The sequence below is a fragment of the Gorilla gorilla genome, chromosome 19 (assembly GCF_029281585.2).
Source record: "Gorilla gorilla gorilla isolate KB3781 chromosome 19, NHGRI_mGorGor1-v2.1_pri, whole genome shotgun sequence".
In the NCBI taxonomy this organism is placed as follows: Eukaryota; Metazoa; Chordata; class Mammalia; order Primates; family Hominidae; genus Gorilla; species Gorilla gorilla.
Genome location: NC_073243.2, coordinates 16,242,124 through 16,265,761, shown reverse-complemented (window position 1 = coordinate 16,265,761; position 23,638 = coordinate 16,242,124). Strand labels below are relative to the sequence as shown.

Sequence of the window (23,638 nt, the reverse complement as noted above, 5' to 3'; positions counted from 1 at the left end):
GGATTGGATGAGGCCCACCTACACTGGGGAGGAGTCTTTTTACTCAGTCCACCAATACACATATCAACCTCGTCCCAAATGCCTCACAAATATGTCCAGATTAATGTTTGGACAAGTATCTGAGCACCTTGTGGCCTAGTCAGGTTGGCCTAGAAAATGAAGTGTCACACTATTATTCCCTCAGCCACCCAGGATGGAAAGCAGATAAGCTTTGCGCAGATGAAAATCTATTACTCTCAGGCCGGGCGCGGTGGCTCACGCCTGGAATCCCAGCACTCTGGGAGACTGAGGCAGCCAGATTACCTGAGGTCAGGAGTTTGAGACTAGCCTGGCCAACATGGTGAAACCCTGTCTCTACTAAAAATACAAAAATTAGCCGGGTGTGGTGGCACATGCCTGTAATCCCAGCTACTCAGGAGGCTGAGGCGGGAGAATCGCTTGAACCTGGGAGGCAGAAGTTGCAGCGAGCCGAGATCTTGCCACTGCACTCCAGCCTGGGTGACAAAGCGAGACTCCATCTCAAGAAAAGAAAAGAAAATCTACCACTCTTTAGCTGTGAGACATTGGGCAAGTGTCCTCATACCGCTGAGCCTCAGTTTCCTTGTCTCTAGATAGCTCTAACTCCCCTGAAAGGTAGTGGGGAGGAGGCCCCACTGTGAGCAGCTCTCAGACCACAGCAGGGCTCAGAGCCCTGCCTTGGGGACTCAGCTCCCATCCCACTGTGAGCAGCTCTCAGACCACAGCAGGGCTCAGAGCCCTGCCTGGGGGACTCAGCTCTCATCCCACTGTGAGCAGCTCTCAGACCACAGCAGGGCTCAGAGCCCTGCCTGGGGGACTCAGCTTCCATCCCACTGTGAGCAGCTGCAGGAAGATGCTGCGGAATTTCAGCATGAGGGGAGGCCTGCAGCATCAGGCCTGGCTCACCGAAGTGCACAGCCCTTGGCCACCAGGGCCCACAAGACTTTTCTCACCAGGTTTAGAGGGCTGGGGGGCCAACAGCATTACCACTGCAAAGACCAAGTCTGATCAATATCTGCTGCACCATGACCGAACCTGCTTTTGCAATCAACCTCCTTTCTGCCACATGGGGTGGCCCCGGGTGAAGCCGGGGCTCTGCGGTGTTGGCAGGACATGCTCCTCTTTCCCCAACACGCCCTTCCACAGCCTTGCTCTCTGCCTTTGTCTTCGTTTGTGTCCCCAAGACATGGATCCCACAGAGGTATTAGGGTGAAACCTGAAGCCCTGCCCCACAAACCCTGCCAAAGTCCAGGCTGAGCAGGGCAGCACGGCAGGGCCAGGCCCACAGACCACAGGTGGCTCCATTCAGCTGCCCAGCTTCACTCTGAGAAGGAAGGGCCAGGACTCATCTCAGCTGACAAGTGGGGGTGTAGGTTCCTAAGGCAGGACCATGGTCTTACAGAAAACCCAGCTCCCCACAGGCCACAGACTGCTCTGTCTGCTTGCCTCTTGGGAAGCTTAGTAAAAAGGGGCCACAAGGCAGAGAGAAGAACTGGGTTTTGTCCCCACTCTACCACTGTCTCACTGTGTGGCCTGAGGGGTGTCACTCATGACTCCCCACCGGAGCTGCAGTTTGCTCATCTGTAGAGTGAAGACACTGAGAATTTCCTCCCTCCTGACCTCACAGGGCTCAAACCTCACAGCTGTTGTGAGGTTTCTGTGAGATGGTGTTTGGCAGAATGCTTTGTCAATGTAAAATCGAAACAGGGGTTTAGACTCCAGCCTGCAGGAGAACCCAAAGATAAGGGTGGAGGTGAATTGAAATTCTCACCATTGGCCGAGCGCGGTGGCTCATGCCTGTCATCCCAGCACTTTGGGAGGCCGAGGTGGGTGCATCACCTGAGATCAGTAGTTCAAGACCATCCTGGCCAGCATGGTGAAACCCCATCTCTACTAAAAACATACACAAAAAATTAGCTGGGTGTGGTGGCAGGTGCCTGTAATCCCAGCTACTTGGGAGACTGAGGCAGGAGAATTGCTAGAACCCAGTGGGGGCAGAGGTTGCAGTGAGCTGAGATCGCGCCATTGCACTCCAGCAGCCAGGGGGACAGAGCGAGATGCCATCTCAAAAGAAAAAGAAAAAAAGGAAAAAAAAAATCATCATTGTCCCTATCATCCTCTTCTTCCTCCTCCCCCTCATCACAGCTGCTTAGAGAGGCTTGTGCTGAACCTTTCATGTGTTGGTTTCATTTAAGAGCCTCAACAACTCTATGAGGTAGGTGCTATAACCATCTCCACATTACAGGTGCGAAAACTGAGGCTCAGAGAGGTGACATAATTTGCCTAAGATTAGCTGGGCATGGTGGTTCACTCCCATAATCCCATCTACAAGGGGAACTGAGGCAGGAGGATCGCTTGAGCCCAGGAGTTGGAGGCTGAGAGGTGCTAGGATCACGCCTGTGAATAGGCATTGTACCCCCTCCTGGGTGACAGAGCAAGACTCCATCTCTTAATAATAGCTATCAATATTATTGTTTGTCCAAGACCATGCAGCCAGCGGGGCAGCGTGTTATTGAAACTTGGGTTTCTATGATGCCAGAGCCTGCACAGCGCTGTCAGGTCCCGCTCACACGCCCTCCCTTGTGAAGCTTTCGTACCCACCCCGCCACTGATCCTACTGCAGTTTGGGAGGTGTGCACGGTCACTTGTGGGGTGCATCTGCCCTGTGAGATCAGGACCCTGATCATCTCTGTGGACCCCAGTGGAAGCTTCTTGGCACCTAGGGGTTCTCAACTGGTATTTGTGGAATGGAACCAAGTAGTTCTGGGATGTTCAGTCAGGAGGAAGGGAGGAGCAAAGGAAGGCTCAGGCAATAATGCTTGGAAGAACTCATGCTCAGGGATAACACTGGGAAGAACCTCATGGCTGGGAAGAATTCGGGCTCAGGATTAATGCTGGGAAGGACTCAGTCTCAGGAATAACACTGGGAAGAACTCAGGCTCAGGGATAACGCTGGGAAGAACCTCAGGGCTGGGAATAATTCGGGCTCAGGATTAATGCTGGGAAGGACTCAGTCTCGGGGATAATGCTGGGAAGAACTCAGGGTCAGGGATAATGCTGGGAATAACTCAGGGTCAGGGATAATGCTGGGAATAACTCAGGGTCAGGGATAACACTGGGAAGAACTCAGACTCAGGGATAACGCTGGGAAGGACTCAGGCTCAGGGGTAACGCTGGGAAGAACTCAGGCTCAGGGATAACACTGGGAAGAACTCAGACTCAGGCGATAATGCTGGGAAGAACTCAGGCTCAGGGGTAACGCTGGGAAGAACTCAGGCTCAGGCGATAACGCTGGGAAGAATTCAGGCTCAGGGATAACACTGGGAAGAACTCAGACTCAGGGATAACGCTGGGAAGGACTCAGGCTCAGGGGTAAGGCTGGGAAGAACTCAGGCTCAGGCGATAACGCTGGGAAGAATTCAGGCTCAGGATTAATGCTGGGAAGAACTCAGGCTCAGGGTTAACACTGGGAAGAACTCAGGCTCAGGGATAACACTGGGAAGAATTCAGGCTCAGGATTAATGCTGGGAAGGACTCAGGCTCAGGGATAACGCTGGGAAGAACTCAGGGTCAGGACTGGGAAGAACTCAGGCTCAGGGGTAATGCTGGGAAGAACTCAGGCTCAGGGATAACACTGGGAAGGACTCAGGCTCAGGGGTAATGCTGGGAAGAACTCAGGCTCAGGGATAATGCTGGGAAGAACTCAGGCTCGGGGTAATGCTGGGAAGAACTCAGGCTCAGGGGTAATGCTGGGAAGAACTCAGGCTCAGGGATAACGCTGGGAAGAACTCAGGCTCAGGGATAACACTGGGAAGAACTCAGGCTCAGGCGTAATGCTGGGAAGAACTCAGGCTCAGGGATAACGCTGGGAAGAACTCAGGGTCAGGACTGGGAAGAACTCAGGGGTAATGCTGGGAGGAACTCAGGCTCAGGGATAACGCTGGGAAGAACTCAGGCTCAGGCGATAATGCTGGGAAGAACTCAGGCTCAGGGATAACACTGGGGAGAACTTAGGCTCAGGGATAATGCTGGGAAGAACTCAGGCTCAGGGATAACACTGGGAAGAATTCAGGCTCAGGATTAATGCTGGGAAGAACTCAGGCTCAGGGATAACGCTGGGAAGAACTCAGGGTCAGGACTGGGAAGAACTCAGGCTCAGGGATAATGCTGGGAAGAACTCAGGCTCAGGGATAATGCTGGGAAGAACTCAGGCTCAGGGATAACACTGGGAAGAATTCAGGCTCAGGATTAATGCTGGGAAGGACTCAGGCTCAGGGATAACGCTGGGAAGAACTCAGGCTCAGGACTGGGAAGAACTCAGGCTCAGGGGTAATGCTGGGAAGAACTCAGGCTCAGGGATAACGCTGGGAAGAACTCAGGCTCAGGCGATAACGCTGGGAAGAACTCAGGCTCAGGTATAACGCTGGGAAGAACTCAGGCTCAGGGATAACACTGGGAAGAACTCAGGCTCAGGGATAATGCTGGGAAGAACTCAGGCTCAGGGATAATGCTGGGAAGAACTCAGGCTCAGGGATAACGCTGGGAAGAACTCAGGCTCAGGGATAATGCTGGGAAGAACTCAGGCTCAGGGCTGGGAGGAACTCAGGCTCAGGGATAACACTGGGAAGGACTCAGGCTTGGGAATAACACTGGAAAGAACTCAGGCTCAGGGGCTGGGAGCAACTCAGGCTCAGGGATAACACTGGGAAGGACTCAGGCTCAGGGATAACACTGGAAAGGACTCAGGCTCAGGGCTGGGAAGAACTCAGGCTCAGGGCTGGGAGGAACTCAGGCTTAGGGCTGGGAGGAACTGAGGCTCAGGGATAACACTGGGAAGGACTCAGGCTCAGGGATAACACTGGGAGGAACTCAGGCTCAGGGTTAACGCTGGAAAGAACTGCAGCCTCTTCTTCCCTTTCTTGGTCTCTTTGGAAGGCTTGGGGCTTGGGATTCGAGGTTGCTGGTAGGTGCGTGAAGAGACGGCATGGCAACCAGGAACTCCTGAGATGGTGCCTGCTCCACTCCCTCCTGACTGCTCCGGACCTGGGTTGTGTGGTTCAGGGACTCCTCGAGTTTCAGCCTCCGCCCCCCAGCAGCCGGCCCCTGCATTTTTCCCCTTCCTGGATCTTGGGTCCCTGCTGCAAAGAGAAGGACACGAGCTGGACCCTCCCATGTGCCAGGTGCTGTGCTAGGAGCCCAGGGGCTGCCCTGCCACCCAAGTCCTCCAGCCGTGGGGCTGCCCCCGTTTAGTAGATGAAGACACTGAGGCTCAGGGTGGCTCCTGGGCTTGTCCCAGTTGGGAAGGAGGTAAGTCGGAAGTAGGTAGACTAGTGCCTCGGTTGTGACCCTGGGTCCCGTCATTGCTGGCTCCCCTGTCCTCTCTGGTCCTCCTACATTCACACCTGGTTGGGATCTTGCTCACCTCTGCATACCGTTAATCTTCTCTGATGAACCACACCTGGCTGGCCTGGCTCATCCCACAGCTCTCACGCCCTGTCTGGGATCTCCGTCTCCTGGCTAGCTAGCAGCCCTAGAGTTGGTGCCGTAATTACCCCCATTCTATAGATGAGGAAACGGAGGCACAGGGAGCCTAGATCACATGCCCAGGTCACACAGTTGGCAAGAGGCAGAGCTGGGGCTCACATCCAGAGTGCAGGGGAGTTTTCTTTCTGTTTTAGTTTATTTGTTTCACTGTATAAACAGTGTTGTGTACCGGCTTCTCCTCAACATTAGCTTTATTTTATTTTATTTTATGTAATTTATTTATTTACTTATTTGAGACGGAGTCTCCCTCTGTCACCCAGGCTGGAGTCCAGTGGCGCGATCTCGGTTCACTGCAGCCTCTGCCTCCTGGGTTGAAGTGATTCTCCTGCCTCAGCCTCCCAAGTAGCTGGGATTACAGGCCACCACATCTGGCTAATTTTGTATTTTTAGTAGAGATGGGGTTTCACCATGTTGGCCAGGCTGGTCTTGAACTCCCAACCTCAGGTGATCCGCCCGCCTTGGCCTCCCAAAGTGCTGGGATTACAGGCGTGAGCCACTTCGCCCGGCCTATGTATTTTATTTTTTTGAGACAGAGTCTCCCTCTGTCACCCAGGCTGGAGTGCAGTGGCGTGATCTCGGCTCACTGCAGCTTCCGCCTCCCGGGTTCAAGTGATTCTTCTGCCTCAGCCTCCCGAGTAGCTGGGATTACAGGCACCCGCCACCACGCCTGGCTAATTTTTTGTATTTTTAGTAGAGACGGGGTTTCACCATGTTGGCCAGGCTGGTCTCGATCTCCTGACCTCAGGTGATCTGCCCACCTCGGCCTCCCAAAGTGTTGGGATTACAGGCATGAGCCACTGCATCTGGCCAACATTAGCTTTATGTAGTTGAACTATGTATATGATTTTGGAGTGACCTGTACTAGAACAGAGAGGAGGCAGAGGGAGGAGCAAGGTGATCTGGAAGGTGACGAATCCAGGGCCATCTGTGGCTGCAGTTAGTGGCTGCAACTGCCCTGGCACTTGCCCTTTGGTGTCGGTTCCCATTGGCCGAAGAGCTACTGAGCTTCATGCAATCTGGAGGTGGGGCTTGAGTTTCTGCCAGGAAAGCTGGGAGAGCCAGGGAGAAGCCGAGAGGCGGGAGAAAGTGCTTCAAGCCGAGGACCTGCTGTTGTTAAAGGCCTGGAAGTGAGAACGTGCCAGGCCCTTTGAGAGGTTACTGTCAACAGTGAGATGGGTGAGTCATCAGCTGGGGCCCCACGGCCCTTGTTTGGGCTGGCTTGGTGGCTTCCTGCTGGGCACAGAGTGAGCAGTGTTTTAGAAAGAGTCATCTGATGTCAGCAGGAGGGATGCAGGATGAATGTCCTGTCACACCTGGCCTGAAATCCTTCAGCACCTTCCCTTCGCCTATAGGGCCCCCCTTCCCTTCGCCTATGGGGCCCCCCTTCCCTTCGCCTATAGGGCCCCCCTTCCCTTTGCACAGCTGTCAAGGCCTTGTCTGACCTGACCCCTGGACCCCCTGCCTACCTCTGTGGCCTCAGGACCAACTCCCTGCTAGAATTGTGAACTCTCACGACAGAGAGATTTTGTCGGTTTTGTAACAAAACTTGCTCATTGCAGTCTCTGGTGCCAAGAACTGTGCCTGGCACACAGTAGGTGCTCAGTAAATATTAGCTGAATGAATGCATGAACCAGCCAGACTAAACTCATGTCATTGTGCCTCACACAGTCTCTCTCCTGTCTGTTACCCAGCCCCACCAGCATCTCTAACCACTGCTTTTTTTTTTTGAGACAGAGTCTCTCTCTGTCACCCAGGCTGGAGTGCAGTGGCGCGATCTCAGCTCACTGCAACCTCCGCCTCCTGGGTTCAAGCGATTCTCCTGCCTCAGCCTCCTGAGTAGCTGGGATTACAGGCGTCCACCACCACGTCTAGCTAATTTTTGTATTTTTAGTAGAGACGGGGTTTCACCGTGTTAGCCAGGATGATCTCGAACTCCTGACCTCAGGTGATCCGCCTGCCTCAGCCTCCCAAAGTGCTGGGATTACAAGTGTGAGCCACTGCGCCCGGCCATAATTTTTTTTTTTTTTGAGACAGATTCTTGCTCTGTCGCCCAGACTAGAGTGCAGTGGTGTGATCTCAGCTCACTGCAACCACTGCCTCCCTGATTCAAGGAATTCTTGTGCCTCATCCTTCAGAGTAGCTGGGATTACAGGCCTGTGCCACCCCTCCTGGTTAATTTTTGTATTTTTAGTAGAGACAGGGTTTTACCACGTAGACCAGGCTGGTCACGAACTCCTGAACTCAAGTGATCTACCTGCCTCGGCCTCCCAAAGTGTGGGATTAAAGGCGTGAGCCACTGCGCCCAGCCTAATTTTTTTTTTTTTTTTTTTTTTGGAGACAGGGTCTTTCTCTGTTGCCCAGTCTGGAACACAGTAGCACAAACACAGTTCATTGCAGCCTCAATATCCTGGCCCAAGCAATCCTCCTGCCTCAGCCTCCCAAGAAGCCGGGACCACAAGAGCATGCCACCACACTCAGCTAATTATTTTTTAAAATTTTTGTAGAGATGAGGTCTTGCCATGTTGCCCAGCTGGTCTCAAACTCCTGGGCTTGAGTGATCCTCCTACCTCGGCCTCCCGAACTGTTGGGATTTCAGGCGTAAGCCACTGCACCCGGCCTATATGTATAGTTTATTCGTGGACACAAATAAGGAAAAATGTATAACTGACTCTTAGAGGCTCCCTCTGTGACAGGGAACCAGAGGAGACTTTCTTTATTATGTGTGTCTACAGAGTTAGAATTGTTAGTGATGTAACAGGAAAATAAAGAAGTTAAAATAGAAGTGCCACGATTGGGAACGTAGAGTGGGCTCTGAGGGCACCAGCGGGCACATCTGACGCAGCCAATGGGGAGTCACGGGAGGCTCCCTGGAGGAGGTGACGTTTAAAGTCGAATCTAAAAATGAGCAGTGGGCCAGGTGCCGTGGCTCACACCTGTAATCCCAGCCCTTTGGGAGGCCGAGGCGGGTGGATCACCTGAGGTCAGGGGTTCGAGACCAGCCTGGCCAACATGATGAAACCCCATCTCTACTAAAAATACAAAAATTAGCCGGGCCTGGTGGCAGGTTCCTGTAATCCCAGCTACTTGGGAGGCTGAGGCAAAAGAATGGGTTGAACCGAGGAGGCAGAGGTTGCAGTGTGCTGAGATCTTGCCACTGCACTCCAGCCTGGGTGACAGAGCGAGACTCCGTCACAAAAAAAAAAAAAAAATCGCAATAGGTGTTTCCATGTTATCCCTTCCAGAAAAGTGGCACCTCAGCTGCAGAGTTCTGACACTGCTCCCCTCCCCAGTACGGCCTTGCCCCTCCCTTGACACTGCCTTGGGAGTCTGTCTGTCCCTGGTCAGTCAGGTCAGTCTGTCCCTGAGACTGTCAGCTCCGCGAGGGTAGGCACGGGGTTCCCTGTCCATGGCTGCATTCCGAATGCTAGCACACTGCCTGGTGCACAGCAGGCGGTTAACAAATGCTTGCTGGCCGGGCGCGGTGGCTCACGCCTGTAATCCCAGCACTTTGGGAGGCCGAGGCGGGCGGATCACGAGGTCAGGAGATCGAGACCATCCTGGCTAACACAGTGAAACCCCGTCTCTACTAAAAAATACAAAAAATTAGCCGGGCGTGGTGGCGGGCACCTGTAGTCCCAGCTACTCAGGAGGCTGAGGCAGGAGAATGGCGTGAACCCGGGAGGCGGAGCTTGCAGTGAGCCGAGATCGCACCACTGCACTCCAGCCTGGGCGACAGAGCGAGACTCCGTCTCAAAAAAAAAAAAAAAACAAAAAACAAATGCTTGCTGATTGGGTCAGGCGGTTAATAAATGCTTGCTGATTGGGTCAGGCGGTTAACAAATGCTTGCTGATTGGGTCAGGCGGTTAACAGCTGCTTGCTGATTGGGTCAGGCGGTTAACAGCTGCTTGCTGATTGGGTCAGGCGGTTAACAAATGCTTGCTGATTGGGTCAGGCGGTTAACAGCTGCTTGCTGATTGGGTCAGGCGGTTAACAAATGCTTGCTGATTGGGTCAGGCGGTTAACAAATGCTTGCTGATTGGGTCAGGCGGTTAACAAATGCTTGCTGATTGGGTCAGGCGGTTAACAAATGCTTGCTGATTGGGTCAGGCGTTAACAAATGCTTGCTGATTGGGTCAGGGAAGGAGGGAATGGAGGGTGGGTGTGGGGGAAGACTGTGGGGAGTCAACCATTGGAGACTGAGATTTAGACTTGCTGGTGTCAGAAATCTCCGTGGCTGCGAAAGATTTCAAACATTAGCTAGCTGTGGTGTGTGCTTATGCCCCTCACCCTCCATGATGCTGTTCAGCCCACTTCTCCAAGTTCATCTTCTGTCCTCTAGCAAGCAGTGCTTCTTAACCTACCTCCTTCCTCCTTTCCTTCCTCTCTTCCTCCCTTCCTCCCTTCCTCCCTCCCTCAAGACAGAGTCTGGCTCTGTTGCCCAGGCTGGAGTGCAGTGGTACGATCATAGCTCATTGCAGCCTCCAACTCTTGAGCTCAAACGATCCTCCCGCCTCAGCCTCCTGAGTACCTGAGATTTCAGGTGCGCCACTGCAACCGGGTTGCTGAAGCCGCTTAACCCTTTCCTTTCAGGCCTTCTATTCTTTGCCTGGAAACCCTTCCCTATTTCCAGATGCTACTCAGAAGCCACAGTCCTGTGAAGCTTTCACTCTCAGGCAGCGTTAGTGCCACTGTCCTCCATCCCCAGGGTGGCTGGTAAACGAGAACACTGCCTCGTGTGTTCACACGTCCTCACCCCAGACGGATCGAGAGCCTGCGAACGGCAAGGGCCCCGTCTCCCAGCCTTGTATGTGTGTTATGCCAGGCCTTTTCTGGGTATGAATGAATGAATGAACAGACAGATGGACAGACAAGATCAGGGGCCAAAGTGGGGAAGTACGTGTGGTCGTGTGGGTGTAAGAGGCTCTAAAGCTTGGTGGGGTGGTGGCTTTGGAAAAGGAAAAGAAGAACCGAAGGACTTGGTAAAAGGGATGTGGGGGTTGAGGGAAGGAAGACTCGCAAGATGGCGGCCGCACTAACAGAAGTGGAAACCCGGAAGGGGAAGCTGTTTCAGAAGGAGGAAGGGTCCTTTGGTCCAGATGTGTGGAGCGGAAGGGCTGTTGCTGGGGCTTCCAAGTGAGGAGACCCAGTGGCTGGGGCAGGTGCTAGACCTAGAGCCCAGCAAGACACCAGGGCTGGAGCTGGCAGCGGGCCACCACTGGCCTGGAAGGGAGAAGGGCTGCTTCTCTGGGGGAAGGGAGCAGAGGGCTGAGGCTGGGCCCAAGCAAGTGACTCCACATTTACAGGAGGCGGGAGAATGAAGGGCCAGCCTACACCAGAGAGTGGTCGGGGCAGTGCCTGCATCAACAGGGCAGCTGAGGGCTTGGAGAAACTCTAGACTGCAGAGGCCAAAGAGTCGGAGAGGGAGGCCTCTGGCTTTGGAATAAACCGTTTGGGGGGCCTTTGAAGCAGGTTGCTTCTATGGAGAACATTAGGAGCCAGGCCGAGGCAGACGGAGTGTGGAGCTCAGGTCCAGGGCTGGCTCAGGGCATTTGTAAGGGAAGGGGAGGGAAGCTGTGGGGACTGGTGAGTCACTTCCCCTCCAGGGGGGCACCGAGGGCCTGTGAGTGGAGTCTGTGTCTGATGGAGGGGCACTCTCATTACTCACTGGAATTTCCAGCCACCGGGGACAGGGTGGAGTAGAGAGGCCCTGGATACTCAGGGAGTCACTTGTGTGGGGTTCAGGAATTTTGGGAAGAAGTGGGCGTCAGTCTCACCATGCCGTGTAGAGGTGTGGGGAACAGGGACGAGGATATCCTGGCAGACTTCCAAGGGCACCTCATGTCCTCTTGAGTGGAGGAAGGAACACAGCAGGGGCCTGTGGGGTTTTAGGCCCTTCTTCGTGTCACCTGCAGGTCTGACTCATGTGGGCAGCCCATACCATGCACTTGGAGCCCGCTGGGCGGGAGACAGAAGAACCCGTGGTACCAGGCCCTGAGCTGGCATACTTGTGCCCTGGGGAATGCCAGGCCTGGTCGTTCCCAAGCCCTGGCCACAGCCTCACCCACCCACACCAAATGAGGAATTGTGGCTGAAAAGGCCCTTCAGATGCGCCCTGGCTATTTATAACCCACCCAGGCAGGGACAGGGGAAAACCAGGGGCTGGAAGGAGATGGGTGGGGTGGGGTGGGGGTGTGCCTCTGCTGAACCCTGGTGGCACAGTTCCCTGATCAAAGGCTGTTAGCCCTGGGGCCCCCCAAGGGCTCACCCCCCAATCCCCTGCTCTGTATTTCAGCTCTGAAACAGGATGGAGCCTCTCTCCAGAGAGGGCACCTTCTCTGCTGCCAATGGAATTGCATGAGCCCCACCTAGAGCCCAGAGCTTCTGAAGAATTCTGGGGGGCGTGGGGGGCTGTGGGCCGAACTCGGGCCACAGGTGTGGTTCATTTAGACGGCACCATGTTGTTTTAAAATGTTAATTATTTGCCATCGTTTTAAAATCAGGAGCATTCCTGTTAATAAGCCAGATTTTAGCTTATTTTGAACAGAGATCAGGCAGCCATGAGCTTGCGTTTCCTCCAGCAGCCATCAGCTGGAGTGAGTGGTGGTTTCACCCAGCCCTACCTGGCTCGCTTCACCGGCTGGCCTCACCCGCACCCTCATGGGTGCCGTTTGCAACCTTTGCTCCATCGTTGGGTTGTAAAAGAGCTTTTCCCAGGGCCTCCCCTGGACTCCTCCTCCCATGGAAGGAGGTGTATGTGCATCCAGCAACTAGGGCCAGGGGGACCAGAATGTGGCCTCACTCCCTGCACAGTTGGGGGTTCTGCAACCATTGGAGGAGCCAGGGGAAGCTGGCTGGGAGTGGGCAGGGCCGGCGATGGTGCCTGTCCTGGGTTCTGGGTGCCTGTCCTGGGTTCTGTGTGCACTCCCCTTGCAGGATGGCTCCCTGCGGTGGGGTGGCTGGGAGGGCTGCTCGGAGGAGGTGGGGCTGCTGGTGTCAGTAGCGTCCGTGAGTCGGGGGACTGCTCGGAGGAGGTGGGGGCGCTTGGAGGAGGGGGATCCTGGTCCCTGTAAGTGGGACGCCCACCGCTCGTGAGCAGGACCGTGGTGGCGCCGCGCTCCTGCTTGGGGCAGGTCAGGCCTGTCTGTCGCAAAGCCTGACTCCTCCAGCGGCGGCCGGGACGCGGCTGTGGCTTCTGGGCGGGCCGGGGCCTCCCCTCCGGAAGGGGGCTCCGGCGCATGGGGACTCCGGGGTGGCTCTGGGGGTCGCCCCTCCTCGCCGGGCTCCTGGCTCGGCCGCGCGCGGGGAATGAAGATGCGTCTGGGAAGCGGCCTCCCCCTTCCACCCCACCCCGGCCCGGCCCGGCCCGGCCCGGCCCGGCCCGGCCGCGGCCTCCTCGCTCCTCCTCCGCCGCAGAAGCCTCCGCCAGCCGCGGCCCCGCAACCCCAGAGGACGGGCGGCTCCACCTCGCGACGCGCGTTTCCTGTGTGTTCGGAGCGAGCGCGAGCCCGAGCCCCGGAGCCCGGGAAGGGCGGGCCCTGCGGGGCCGGGCGGGACACGGAGGAGGGCGCTGGGCTGCTGTGCCGCGGGTTCGCCTCCGCTACGGGCCGGGCACGGCGTCAGGGGCTGCCCGGGCCTTGCTCCCCCTTTCGCCCGGCGAGGACGCGCGAGGCGGCGGCGGCGGCGGCGGCGGCGGCGGAGCGGGCTGGACTAGGTCCGGGATGCAGTCCCGGGTCGGGAGCCCCAGGCCGGGCGCGCGGGTGTAGACCTGCCCCCACTCCCGCCCGCCTCCTCCCTCCTCCCTCCTCCCGCCGCCGCTGCGTGGACCCCGCTTCCTGTCTGCCCTCCGCGGGCTCCGGCTGCCATGGAGGAGGAAGAGGAGGCGATAGGCTTGCTGGACAAGGTTCTGGAGGACGAAGATGTGTTTCTCCTGGAGGAGTGCGAGCTGGGAACCCCGACCAGCCCCGGCTCAGGGTCCCCCTTCCTGGTGGCTGTGAAGGTGGGAGCGTGACACGCCCTGGGCGCTGGGGGGGGCCGGGCCGGCGCTGCCGAAGGTGCGCGGGAGAAATGGCTGATGGGGGCGCAGAGCGCGCGGCCGGGTGGAAGCCCTCGGCGGAGTCCGCGAGGGTCCCGGCCCCGGCAGCTGTTCCCGGGGGAGAGGGGCGGGCCTGCATCCCCGACCACCGGTGTCCTCGGGGGAGTGGTTGCCGCCCCCTCCAGGCCAGCCCAGCTCAGGGCTCCGGCGGCTGTGCCAGGAGTCACCTGGCGCGCCTGTCAGCCCGAGCCTCGCTGCCTCCCTGGAGCGGGTGGGCAGGAATCCCCTGTTTCCACGGCAACCGCAAGAAAGGGACCACCCTCTTCCCAGCCAGGAGACAGGGACTTGGTGTCTCTGAGCTGAGGCAAGAGGGTGTTTGCAAAGGGCAAGAGCCAGAGGTCACTGAGCTTCCTTGAAGGAAAAGCACTGGGTCAGCTGAAGCGGGGGAGGGAACAGCTGGCTTGGAGGCTGCAGCCAGGTGGGCAGGTGCCCTTCCCGAGGCGGGATAGGCAGGGAGCATCTGCTGGGCCCTGGCCCACCCGCTCTGGGGCTGACGGCGTTCTCTGCAGCAATGCCCCGTCCTGTAGGAGAGGTTGCCTCCCGGTGGAACTGGAGGGCAGTGGTGGCCAGAATCCCTTGAGGAGCAGGGCGGCCCCGGAACCACGCCGGCTCTGTGAGTCTGGCCCGGCACTCCACAGCGGTCTTCCTTTTTCTCTCCTGGACACACCTCTCAGAGCTTCCACCTCAGCCTTTTGCTCAACTGCTCTCTGGTTCTGTGTCGAGAAAGGAGGCCCAGTGAGGATGTGTTTCGGGGAGTTTGCAGACTGCTAGGCGAGGCTGCCTAACCGAGTGCCCATCGGCGGGGCTTAGAAGGCATGTGCAGCCAGGATCGCTTGGGACGGGAGGCTGTCCCTGAACCTCTCTGGGCCTCCCTGTCCCTCACAGAAGATGGGGATCACAGTCCTGCCCCCCCTACTCTACAGTGTGGCTCTGAGGAGGAGCCAGTAGAGGTAAAAATAGATGCAGAACCACGGGAGATGGCTGATGTGTGAGTATGGGTGGAGCGGTGGCTGCAGGCCTGGGTGGGGAGTGGAGCTGTAGGGAGGCTGGCAGTGGCTGGCACCCCACCCTGTCTTCTCTGATCTGGTGCTGGCGTAGGGCCGTGGGGGTAAGTCACGTCTCCCGGTGGGCTCAGGGAGGCCTCTGCACTTAGGGTCTGACCAGCCTCCCCACTAGGAACAGCGTGGGAAGGTCTGCTCCTGAGCCAGGAGTCAGGCTGGGAGTAGCAATGCTGGGATGGGAGGTGTGTGGCCCTCATGGGCCTCCTCCGGGAAGCCCCCAGCACAGATGTGGGCCCACTCAGAGGCTGCCTCCGGGACCTCCCCTTCTGCTGGACCCTGGCGTATGCCTCAGCTAAGCCCGTATTTCATTCTGCTCAGATGCTCAGAACTCTAGACATTTGCCTCCGCAATTATGTCCCGTTCTCCTGGAGGACCAGGACCATGTCATATTCATTGCTGAACACTGCACAGTGCTTGGTGTGGGGCTGGTGCCTGTGAGAATCTGCACAATGTGTGAGGCCCGCTGGGGCCCACGAAGGGTGCACCAGGTTCCCAGCCTCGCTCCATCTCAGAGGTGTCCTGCTGCGTACGGCGGTGGCCCATGGATGCCGAGAGAGCCTGAGCACGTGTCACACCTGAAAACGCTGCTCCTCCTGGGTCCCCCTGAGCACCGGGATGGGGTCTTCCCCTCTACTTTGCTGCCAGCATGGGGGAAGGGGACCTTTCTCGAATGCTGGGGAGTTCCAGGCTCCCTGCTCCATCCTGAACACCTCTAGAATTCCTCCCTCCTCTACCGGCATTGGCCTCAGAGGGAGAAGACAAGCAGGTGGCCACAGAGCGGTGGGAAGAAAGCTCCTGGATTCATTCAACAAACACTCTCAGGTTGGGTGCTCTTCAGAGCACCCTGCCTGGCACTGTAGAGACGACAAGAGGAACAAGGCGTGATCTTCCCTCACAAGGAGTTCAGAGCAAGGGGCAGGTACAGGGAGTAGGAATAGAGTACGGAAGTAGGCAGGGTGGGCCAGATGCGGTGGCTCACGCCTGTATTCCCATCACTTTGGGAGGCTGAGGTGGGCGGATCACCTGAGGTCAGGAGTTCGAGATCAGCCTGACCAATATAGTGAAACCACATCTCTACTAAAAATACAAAAATTAGCTGGCCGTGGTGGTGGGCGTCTGTAATCCCAGCTACTCAGGAGGCTGAGGCAGGAGAATTGCTTGAACCTGGGAGGCAGAGGTTGCAGCGAGCCAAGATCACGCCACTGCATTCCAGCCTGGGCGACAGAGTGAGACTCAGTCTCAAAAAAAAAAAAAAAAAGACTGTGAGAAGAGTACTGATAAAAGGGCACCAACTTCAGGGGAGAAGGGACCACTTCTAGTGGAGTTGGGGATGGCCTGGATGCGTGCATGTGTGTGTGTGTGTGTGTGCAGGCCAAGGGTCATTTCTGGATGATACACTCCTGTCCTGGGCTGCAGAGGTTCTTGGCACACCCTTCCCTGGCAGCTGGTAGGAATCCAAGGCAATTCTCTTTGCTATTACTTTACTTTAGGGGTACTTACCTTAAGCAGCAGTTACGTTGTGAGCATGTGCCCAAGTGCCAGGCCCATGAATCAATCCTGTTTCCAGTGTCATTTCCAAGACGCTTCATCTTCCTGGGGGGCAGAGGTAAAGTTGGCTGCAGTTTTCTCCAAAGCTATAGCTGCAGTTTGCTGCATATCTCAGCCCAGACTTACCTTTGAAGAGTTATTGATCTGTAAAACTGGTAATGCAAATAAAATACTGATAGCAGCGTCACGTTGCATCTGTAAAATGGCTTACACTTGCCAAAAATGTTTCATGCCATTCTATTTAAAGATAGGTAGGGTTGTGACGGGGGCGTTGTAGAAGGTGTTATTTTAAGGAACTTATTTGTCAGGAATAAAAACCCTTTTGTAATGCAGATTAACCCTTTAGGTATCATTCTGTGCCATTTTTTTTTTCTTTTGAGACAGAGTCTCACTCTGTCACCCAGGCTGGAGTGCGGTGGCACAATCATGGCTCTCTGTGGCCTCCACCTCCCAGACTCAATCAGTCCTCCCACCTCAGCCTTCCCCTCACTACAGGCACATGCCACCACGTTGGGCTAATTTTTATATTTTTGTAGAGACAGGGTTTCACCATGTTGCCCACACTAGTCTGTAACTCCTGGGCTCAAGCAATCTGCCCATCTTGGCCTCCCAAAGTGCTGGGATTACAGGCGTGAGCCACTGAGCCCAGCCCAATTCTGTGCCAGTTTTTAATGGATCATCTGAAACATCTCTATTTCTGTTTCACCTGCCCAGGTCTCTTGTGCCTCCACATCATGCCTGTATCCCCCATTTGGATGTTTTTCCAAGTGCGGGCCCCCACATGTGGTGATTTGAGAAATGATCGGTGGCACCTCGATCTATATTTTGCATTTTAATGGTTAAGTATATATTTTAATATATATTAGAAAAAATATGACCTGTACATTTTTCTTACGATTTCAAATATGTGTAGGGTAAGACTGCTTTTTACAAGTCAGTTCTTGGGCGCAGTGGCTCATGCCTGCAATCCCAGCACTTTGGGAGACTGAGCGTGGTGGATCATGAGGTCAGGAGTTCAAGACCAGCCTGGCCAACATGGTGAAACCCTGTCTCTACTAAAAACACAAAAAGTATCTGGGCATGGTGGCATGCACCTGTAATCCCAACTACTCAGGAGGCTGAAGCAGGAGAATCACTTGAACCCGGGAGATGGAGGTTGCAGTGAGCCAAGATCCTGCCACTGCACTCCAGCCTGGGTGACACAGTGAGACTCTGTCTCAAAAAAAAAAAAAAAGTTACTGTAAAGAACAATATTGAGTAAAGAATAGTGCAGGTGGTGGTATGTAAGTATGGCAAAATTTTAAGGGTGGGATATGAACAACCGAAGTTTCAAAACATTGCCTGTGCCCCATGGTGCCTGCCTAAGACTTCAGACAGGGAGCCCAGAATATGGGGATCCACCCTTCAGGAGAGAGGGGCCGCTGGAATTTGGTCTTTGTCCCCCAGCAGTTGACCTGTCTTCTCTGTTCTAAATTCTGCCAAGGAAGCAGCTGAAAGAGACTTCCTCAGCGCCTAGCGCTGGGAGAGGAGAGGGTCTCTCGATGTCTCTACACTGCCTCAGCTGTCCTGAGACTGAGATGGGCCAGTTGTCCTGAGGTTGATGCTTGGTGTGGGTATAAGCCCCAGGCACGGCCACCCCCACCCCCAGGCCTGGTGGCATCTACTCTGAGCAGAACCTGCTGGGTACTCCTGGCAGCCAGCTGTGGCCCGTGAACTGACTTCTACCGTCTGTGAAGCCTCAGACCCTCGCTGCATGCCCTATAGCCTTGAGTCGCAGCCAGAGAGCCAGCCCTGCTTGTTGTCTTGGAGGCCAGTGCTCCTGGAGAGATTGTGTCTTTGCTTGGCCTGGAACCAGATGTTTGGAGGCTTTATTTAGCCTCTCAACTCTGTGGAGGACCAGGCCTGAGCTGGCCACGCCTTATCTCTAGACACTGTCCCTACCAGAGTGACCTGACGTCTTTAGTTTGGCAGCTTCAAGCTGCCACACTGTCAGCCTAGCAGATTGTGCAGGATGCTGAGGATAAACGAACCCACCAGGACTGCATTTCACAAGTTCTGGCTGGGAGGAAGTGAGGACAGGCAGCTTCCCGGTGCTGGAGACAGGTAGGCAGCGTGGCAGAGGCTGTGGGACCTGGAACTCTTTAGAGAACTCGCTCCGGAGCATTCTGGGCACGTGGGCACCTCTCCTTCACCTTCGTACTCCCGGTGCCTGGCTCCTGGTGGGAATGGGTGAGTGAGTGGTGAGCCTGCTGTTTGATGAGACAAGAGACGCCCTGCAAAGACTGAAGAAACAATGTGAATTTCCTCATGGCTCTAAACTGGGAATTGTGGAGTCTGAGGAAAGCTGGAAAAGATGGGAGATGGGACAGGCCTTCCTTTGGTGGTGACTGAGCAACAGGTCTCCTGTTAGCCAAGTGCACCGAGGCTAATTTCCCATCCGTACGCTCTCCAACGCCTCTGCTCCCATCCCAGCCAAAACTGCAGCGTGAACAGGGCCCAGAGCAGGACTCTTGGGGTTGACTGTTGCCTCTTGAGGGAGGGTCTTCCTGAGTTGTCTTCCCATCAGAACCAGCCTTTCAAGACTGGATTGTGAATGGAAGTCTTGAGGGGAGGATCTTGCAGAAATGGGCGAATGCAGGGCTCCAGGGTCTATGCTCGTGCCGGGGGGATGAAGCTTGTTTGTGGCTGGGGCTGCAAATCCCTTTCTTCTCCCCATCCTAGTCCAACCAGCTCTACAGTTAAAGCTCACGGTGTGGCATTTGCTAAACCCTCAGGCAAATCCTTGGTTGGCAGGGAACAGGAGGGGGTGCTAGCCCCCAGCACAGGGGATGAGTTCCCATTTGTCAAGGCTGGGAAGCAGCAGGAAGACCCCTGAGGGTCTGACCTGGAGGGGCTGGAGCTGGGGGCTGTTCCAGGCTCTGATCTTGTCCCCCGGGGCTACGTGTGCTGGAGGCTGTGCAGGCCTCTGGCAGTCCCGACTCTCGGTGCCTCAGGAAGATGATAACACCTGCCAGGTTTTGAGACTCCGGTGAGTTGAACCACGAAGATAGCTAAGCTCAGTTCCTGGAATTTGTGAAGCCGCCAATAAGTAACTATTGCCCTTGCCTGAAGCGTGGGGTCTGTCTTGCTTTTCTAATGCTGCTGAAACAAATCGCCACAAACTTAAGGGCTTAAAACCACACAAATTTATTCTCTTATACAGAAATCTAAAAAGGATCTCGGCCCGGCTCCATGGCTCACACCTGTAATCCCAGCACTTGGGAGGCCGAGGCGGGCGCATCACCTGAGGTCAGGAGTTTGAGACGAGCCTGGCCAACATGGTGAAACCCCATCTCTACTAAAAATACAAAAATTAGTGGGTGTGATGGTGGACGCCTGTAATCCCAGATACTCTCGGGAGGCTGAGGCAGGAGAATCACTTGAACCTGGGAGGCAGAGGTTGCAGTGAGCTGAGATCATGCCATTGCACTCCAGCCCTGGGCGACAGAGGGAGACTTTGTCTCAATAAGTAAATACATACTTATTTATTTACTTATTGACAGGGTGAGATGCAGGGGGCCTCAGCCACAGGAGAGGGGAAGGGTGGGACAGAGGGAACAGGAGGCAACAGATGAGCAGGGAAGCGCGGAAGGGCTTGGGGGCTCGGTGTGGCAGAGGGAAAGGAGAGAGGAGGAAGAGGGGTCCAGGGGTGACTCTTGGGGGTCCTGGCTGAGAAGAATTACTGTGCATGTTTTTCCACTGAGGAAGACTTTGGGGGTACTTTCTCTGTGCCAGGCACTGTGCTAGTTGGTGGACATCCAATGCCCAATAGCGTGTGACCTCCACACTAAGGAGCAGCAGTTCTGGAGGGAGGAGAAGGCCACTTTGGATCTGTTCCCGGCACAGTGAGGTGATCAGGAAGTGCTGGGGCAAGTGTGCAGGGCAGGGGTGGGGTAAGGCTGAGGGGCTCACAGCTGGCCTTCTGTTGTGGGATTGAGCCCCTGGGGACAAGAGGATAAGGACAGAAGTGTGGCTAGGAGGCCTCAAGGTTGGGGCCCTTCCATTCCGTTCTCTGCACCCGCACTTCACTCGGTTTATCTGTCACTTCCTCTGGAACCCCTCTCTGCCCCCCAGACTTAGATTCTGGCCCCTGGTGTGCCCTCCCCTGTGACCGTGCCCTGTCTCAGTCATGACTCTGATTTTCCTTCCTGAACATCCTTATCCCTGCACAGCCCGTTAAACTGCCCAGCAGACCTGGGGCAGGTCCTTGTGTCTTGCTCACCATGAGAAGGTTGGCTTGGTTGGCAGGTGGATGAATCGATGGATGAATATCAGATGGGGAAATGTGGAAAATAGATTGAGGGAAGCAAAACGAGATGTTACAGGAGGAATATGGGTGATTGTCTTTTCCTTTTATATTTCTGCATGTTTTGTATATTTTTTATCATAATATCTGACTTTTATCCCCTATGAAAGTGTCGCTTAAAATAAGGGGAAAGGGGAAAGGGGGGCCGGGCGCGGTGGCTCACGCCTGTAATCCCAGCACTTTGGGAGGCTGAGGCGGACGGATCACCTGAGGTCAGGAGTTCTATACCAGCCTGGCCAACATGGTGAAACCCCATCTCTACTAAAAATACAAAAAAAATTAGTCTGGCATAATGGCTGGGCACGGTGGCTCACACATGTAATCCCAGCACTTTGGGAGGCTGAGGTGGGTGGATTACCTGAGGTCAGGAGTTCTGTACCAGCCTGGCCAACATGGTGAAACCCCATCTCTACTGAAAATACAAAAATTATCTGGGCATGGAGGCAGGTGCCTGTAATCCCAGCTACTCGGGAGGCTGAGGCAGGGGAATCACTGGAACCCGGGAGGCGGAGGTTGCAGTGAGCCGAGATTGTGCCACTTTACTTCAGCCTAGGTGACAGAGCGAGACTTCGTCTCAAAAAAAAAAAAAGGTCGGGGGGGAAGGGCAGGGAAACAGACCGTCCATGCAGGGTTTTGGCCTCCTTGCTCATGAGCTGTTGGCTGTGCTTTGCGTTTGTGCAGGTGGAAGCAGGGAAAGGCCTGGAGATGAGGAAGCTGGTTCTCTCGGGGTTCTTGGCCAGTGAAGAGATCTACATTAACCAGCTGGAAGCCCTGTTGCTGGTGAGTACAGTCCCTGCTCTGGGGCCTTCCGGTCCCCCCGCCCGTGTTGGGTGATGTCATGCTCTGAAGCTGCTTTTGGAGTTGGAGAGGAAAGGGGACCTGTACCCGTCCCTCCCTGTGGACAGAGTCTGCAGCTGGTCTGCTTCTGGCTGGGCATCAGGCAGCCCGGGTCATTGCCAGAAAGGGCCTGTGCCTCTCAGCTCCAGCTCTCAAAAGGCAGGAGAAGAAGCACACCCGGCTTAGAGATGGCAAACACACCTGTCACCCACGACCCTGGCATAGGGCATCGCGAACCCATCACGGTGCTCTGCCTGCCTGGGCGGGGGCCGAGCGCCTTCTCCACGCTGTGCTCTGGGCAGTCAATCCAGTTAAGAAGTCTCTGCTGTCTTGTGTTCAAGTCCTTCTACCTCCCTGGGTGAGGGAACCGTTAGTGCCATCCTGAGGCCCCGTGTCAGGAAATATGAGGTAGGAGGCTGTGTTCTTTTTTTTTTTTTTTTTTTTAAGACGGAGTTTTGCTCTTGTCACCCAGGCTGGAGTGCAGTGGTGCGATCTCGGCTCACTGCAACCTCTGCCTCCCGGGTTCAAGTGATTCTCCTGCCTCAGCCTCCCGAGTGGCTGGAATTGCAGGTGTACACCACCAATCCTGGCTAATTTTTGTATGTAGTAGAGACGGGATTTTATCATGTTGGCCAGGCTGGTTTCCAACTCCTGACCTCAGGTGATCTGCCCGCCTTGGCCTCCCAAAGTGCTGGGATTACAGGCATGAGCCACTGCGCCCGGCCTGTCTGTGTTCTTTTGAGAAGCGGCACAGCTCTGAGGCATCAGGCCAAGCTCAGCCCTCGGTAACATGCCTCAGTTCCCCTCCCAGATGGAGGCATCGTTGTGAGAGTCTGATTGGGAGGGGAATATGAAAATGTTTTCGGAAGATAAAAGTACTACACAGATGTGAGGTGGTTTTGCCTTGGAAGAAAGTGCTCCTTAGATGTGTCTGGGTGTTATGCAGAGTGATTGTGGCGTGTCAATCTTTCTTCTGGGTGTTTTGCAGCCTGAGACATAAGGTAATTGTCAGAAAAGGGAGACGCAGAAGTGTGGATCTGTGGAAACTCATTCTTAACAAGAATGCTAAGATGCACATTTAAGTACTTGCCGTGACGTGAGGTGTTGTCACACGTCAACCCTGAGATGCTGTCAGTGTCCCAGGGGACTTGACATTTATGTTATCCAGGAATGACTGTGTAAATGTGCAGGTGCAGGCCGGGCGCCGTGGCTCAGTGCCTGTAATCCCAGCACTTTGGGAGCCCCAGGTGGGCAGATCACTTGAGGACAGGAGTTCGAGACCAGCCTGGCCAATGTGGTGAAACCTTGTCTCTACTAGAAATGCAAAAAAAAGCCAGGCGTGGTGGTGCATAGCTGTAATCCCAGTTACTCAGGAGGCTGAGGCATGAGAATCGCTTGAACCTGGGGGCGAAGGTCCTAGTGAGCTGAGAGTGCGCCACTGTACTCCAGACTGGACGACGGAAGTGAAATTCCTCAAAAAAAAAAAGGCCGGGTGCAGTGGCTGACACCTGTAATCCCAGCACTTTGGGAGGCTGAGGTGGGTGGATCACCTGAGGTCAGGAGTTCGAGACCAGCCTGGCCAACATGGTGAAGCCCCATCTCTACTAAAAATACAAAAAATTAGCTGGGCGTGGTGGCGGGCCCCTGTAATCCCAGCTACTCAGGAGGCTGAGGCAGGAGAATCGCTTGAACCCGGGAGGTGGAGGTTGCAGTGAGCCGAGTTTGCACCATTGCACTCCAGCCGGGGCAACAAGAGTGAAACTCTGAATGTGCAGCTGTTTTGCCACACGCCAGGCTGAGTACGTCCCATCTCTCCAGGAGTTTATCTGTGTGTACGGAGCTGTTTTCCAAGTGAGGGGCAGTGTGGCAGGTAGCTGAGGGTCCTGGTGTGGGGCCAGAGCTAGGGCAAGACTTGGCCCTGCCATTAAGAGCAGGCGTATTGCACTGTTTCCCAAACTGTGCCTCTCAGCCCATCAGTGCTTTGGGTTGTGAAATCAGTACAGTGGGTTGTGAAACCAGTACCGTGGGTTGAACCAGCATTTTTAAACCAATGAAAAAATGTCAGCATGCATCATACACGGGAAAGATAAGTGAGGGAACTTTCGGTTTGTTGTCTGTCTGTGTGCCTGTATATATATGTAATTGCCGGGCCCATGGTGTCTTACACCTGTTGTGGGTTTGAAAACTGCTGG

At 55.2% G+C, this 23,638-nt stretch overlaps 1 protein-coding gene across 5 annotated transcripts in view; it reads left to right on the top strand.

Moving 5' to 3' along the window:
- Nucleotides 1–23,638, top strand: part of ABR (ABR activator of RhoGEF and GTPase) — a 223,396-nt gene that overhangs the window by 102,320 nt on the left and 97,438 nt on the right. For 3 of the 5 annotated variants that reach the window (XM_055367089.2, XM_055367092.2, XM_055367090.2), the window contains exon 3: nt 21,291–21,389. In XM_055367089.2, the coding sequence (XP_055223064.2) occupies nt 21,291–21,389 (99 nt within the window). Of the gene's footprint in view, nt 1–13,100; nt 13,560–13,595; nt 13,615–21,290; nt 21,390–23,638 lie in introns of those variants that run through there. The other 2 variants (XM_055367091.2, XM_063700492.1) reach the window with 2 other exon arrangements.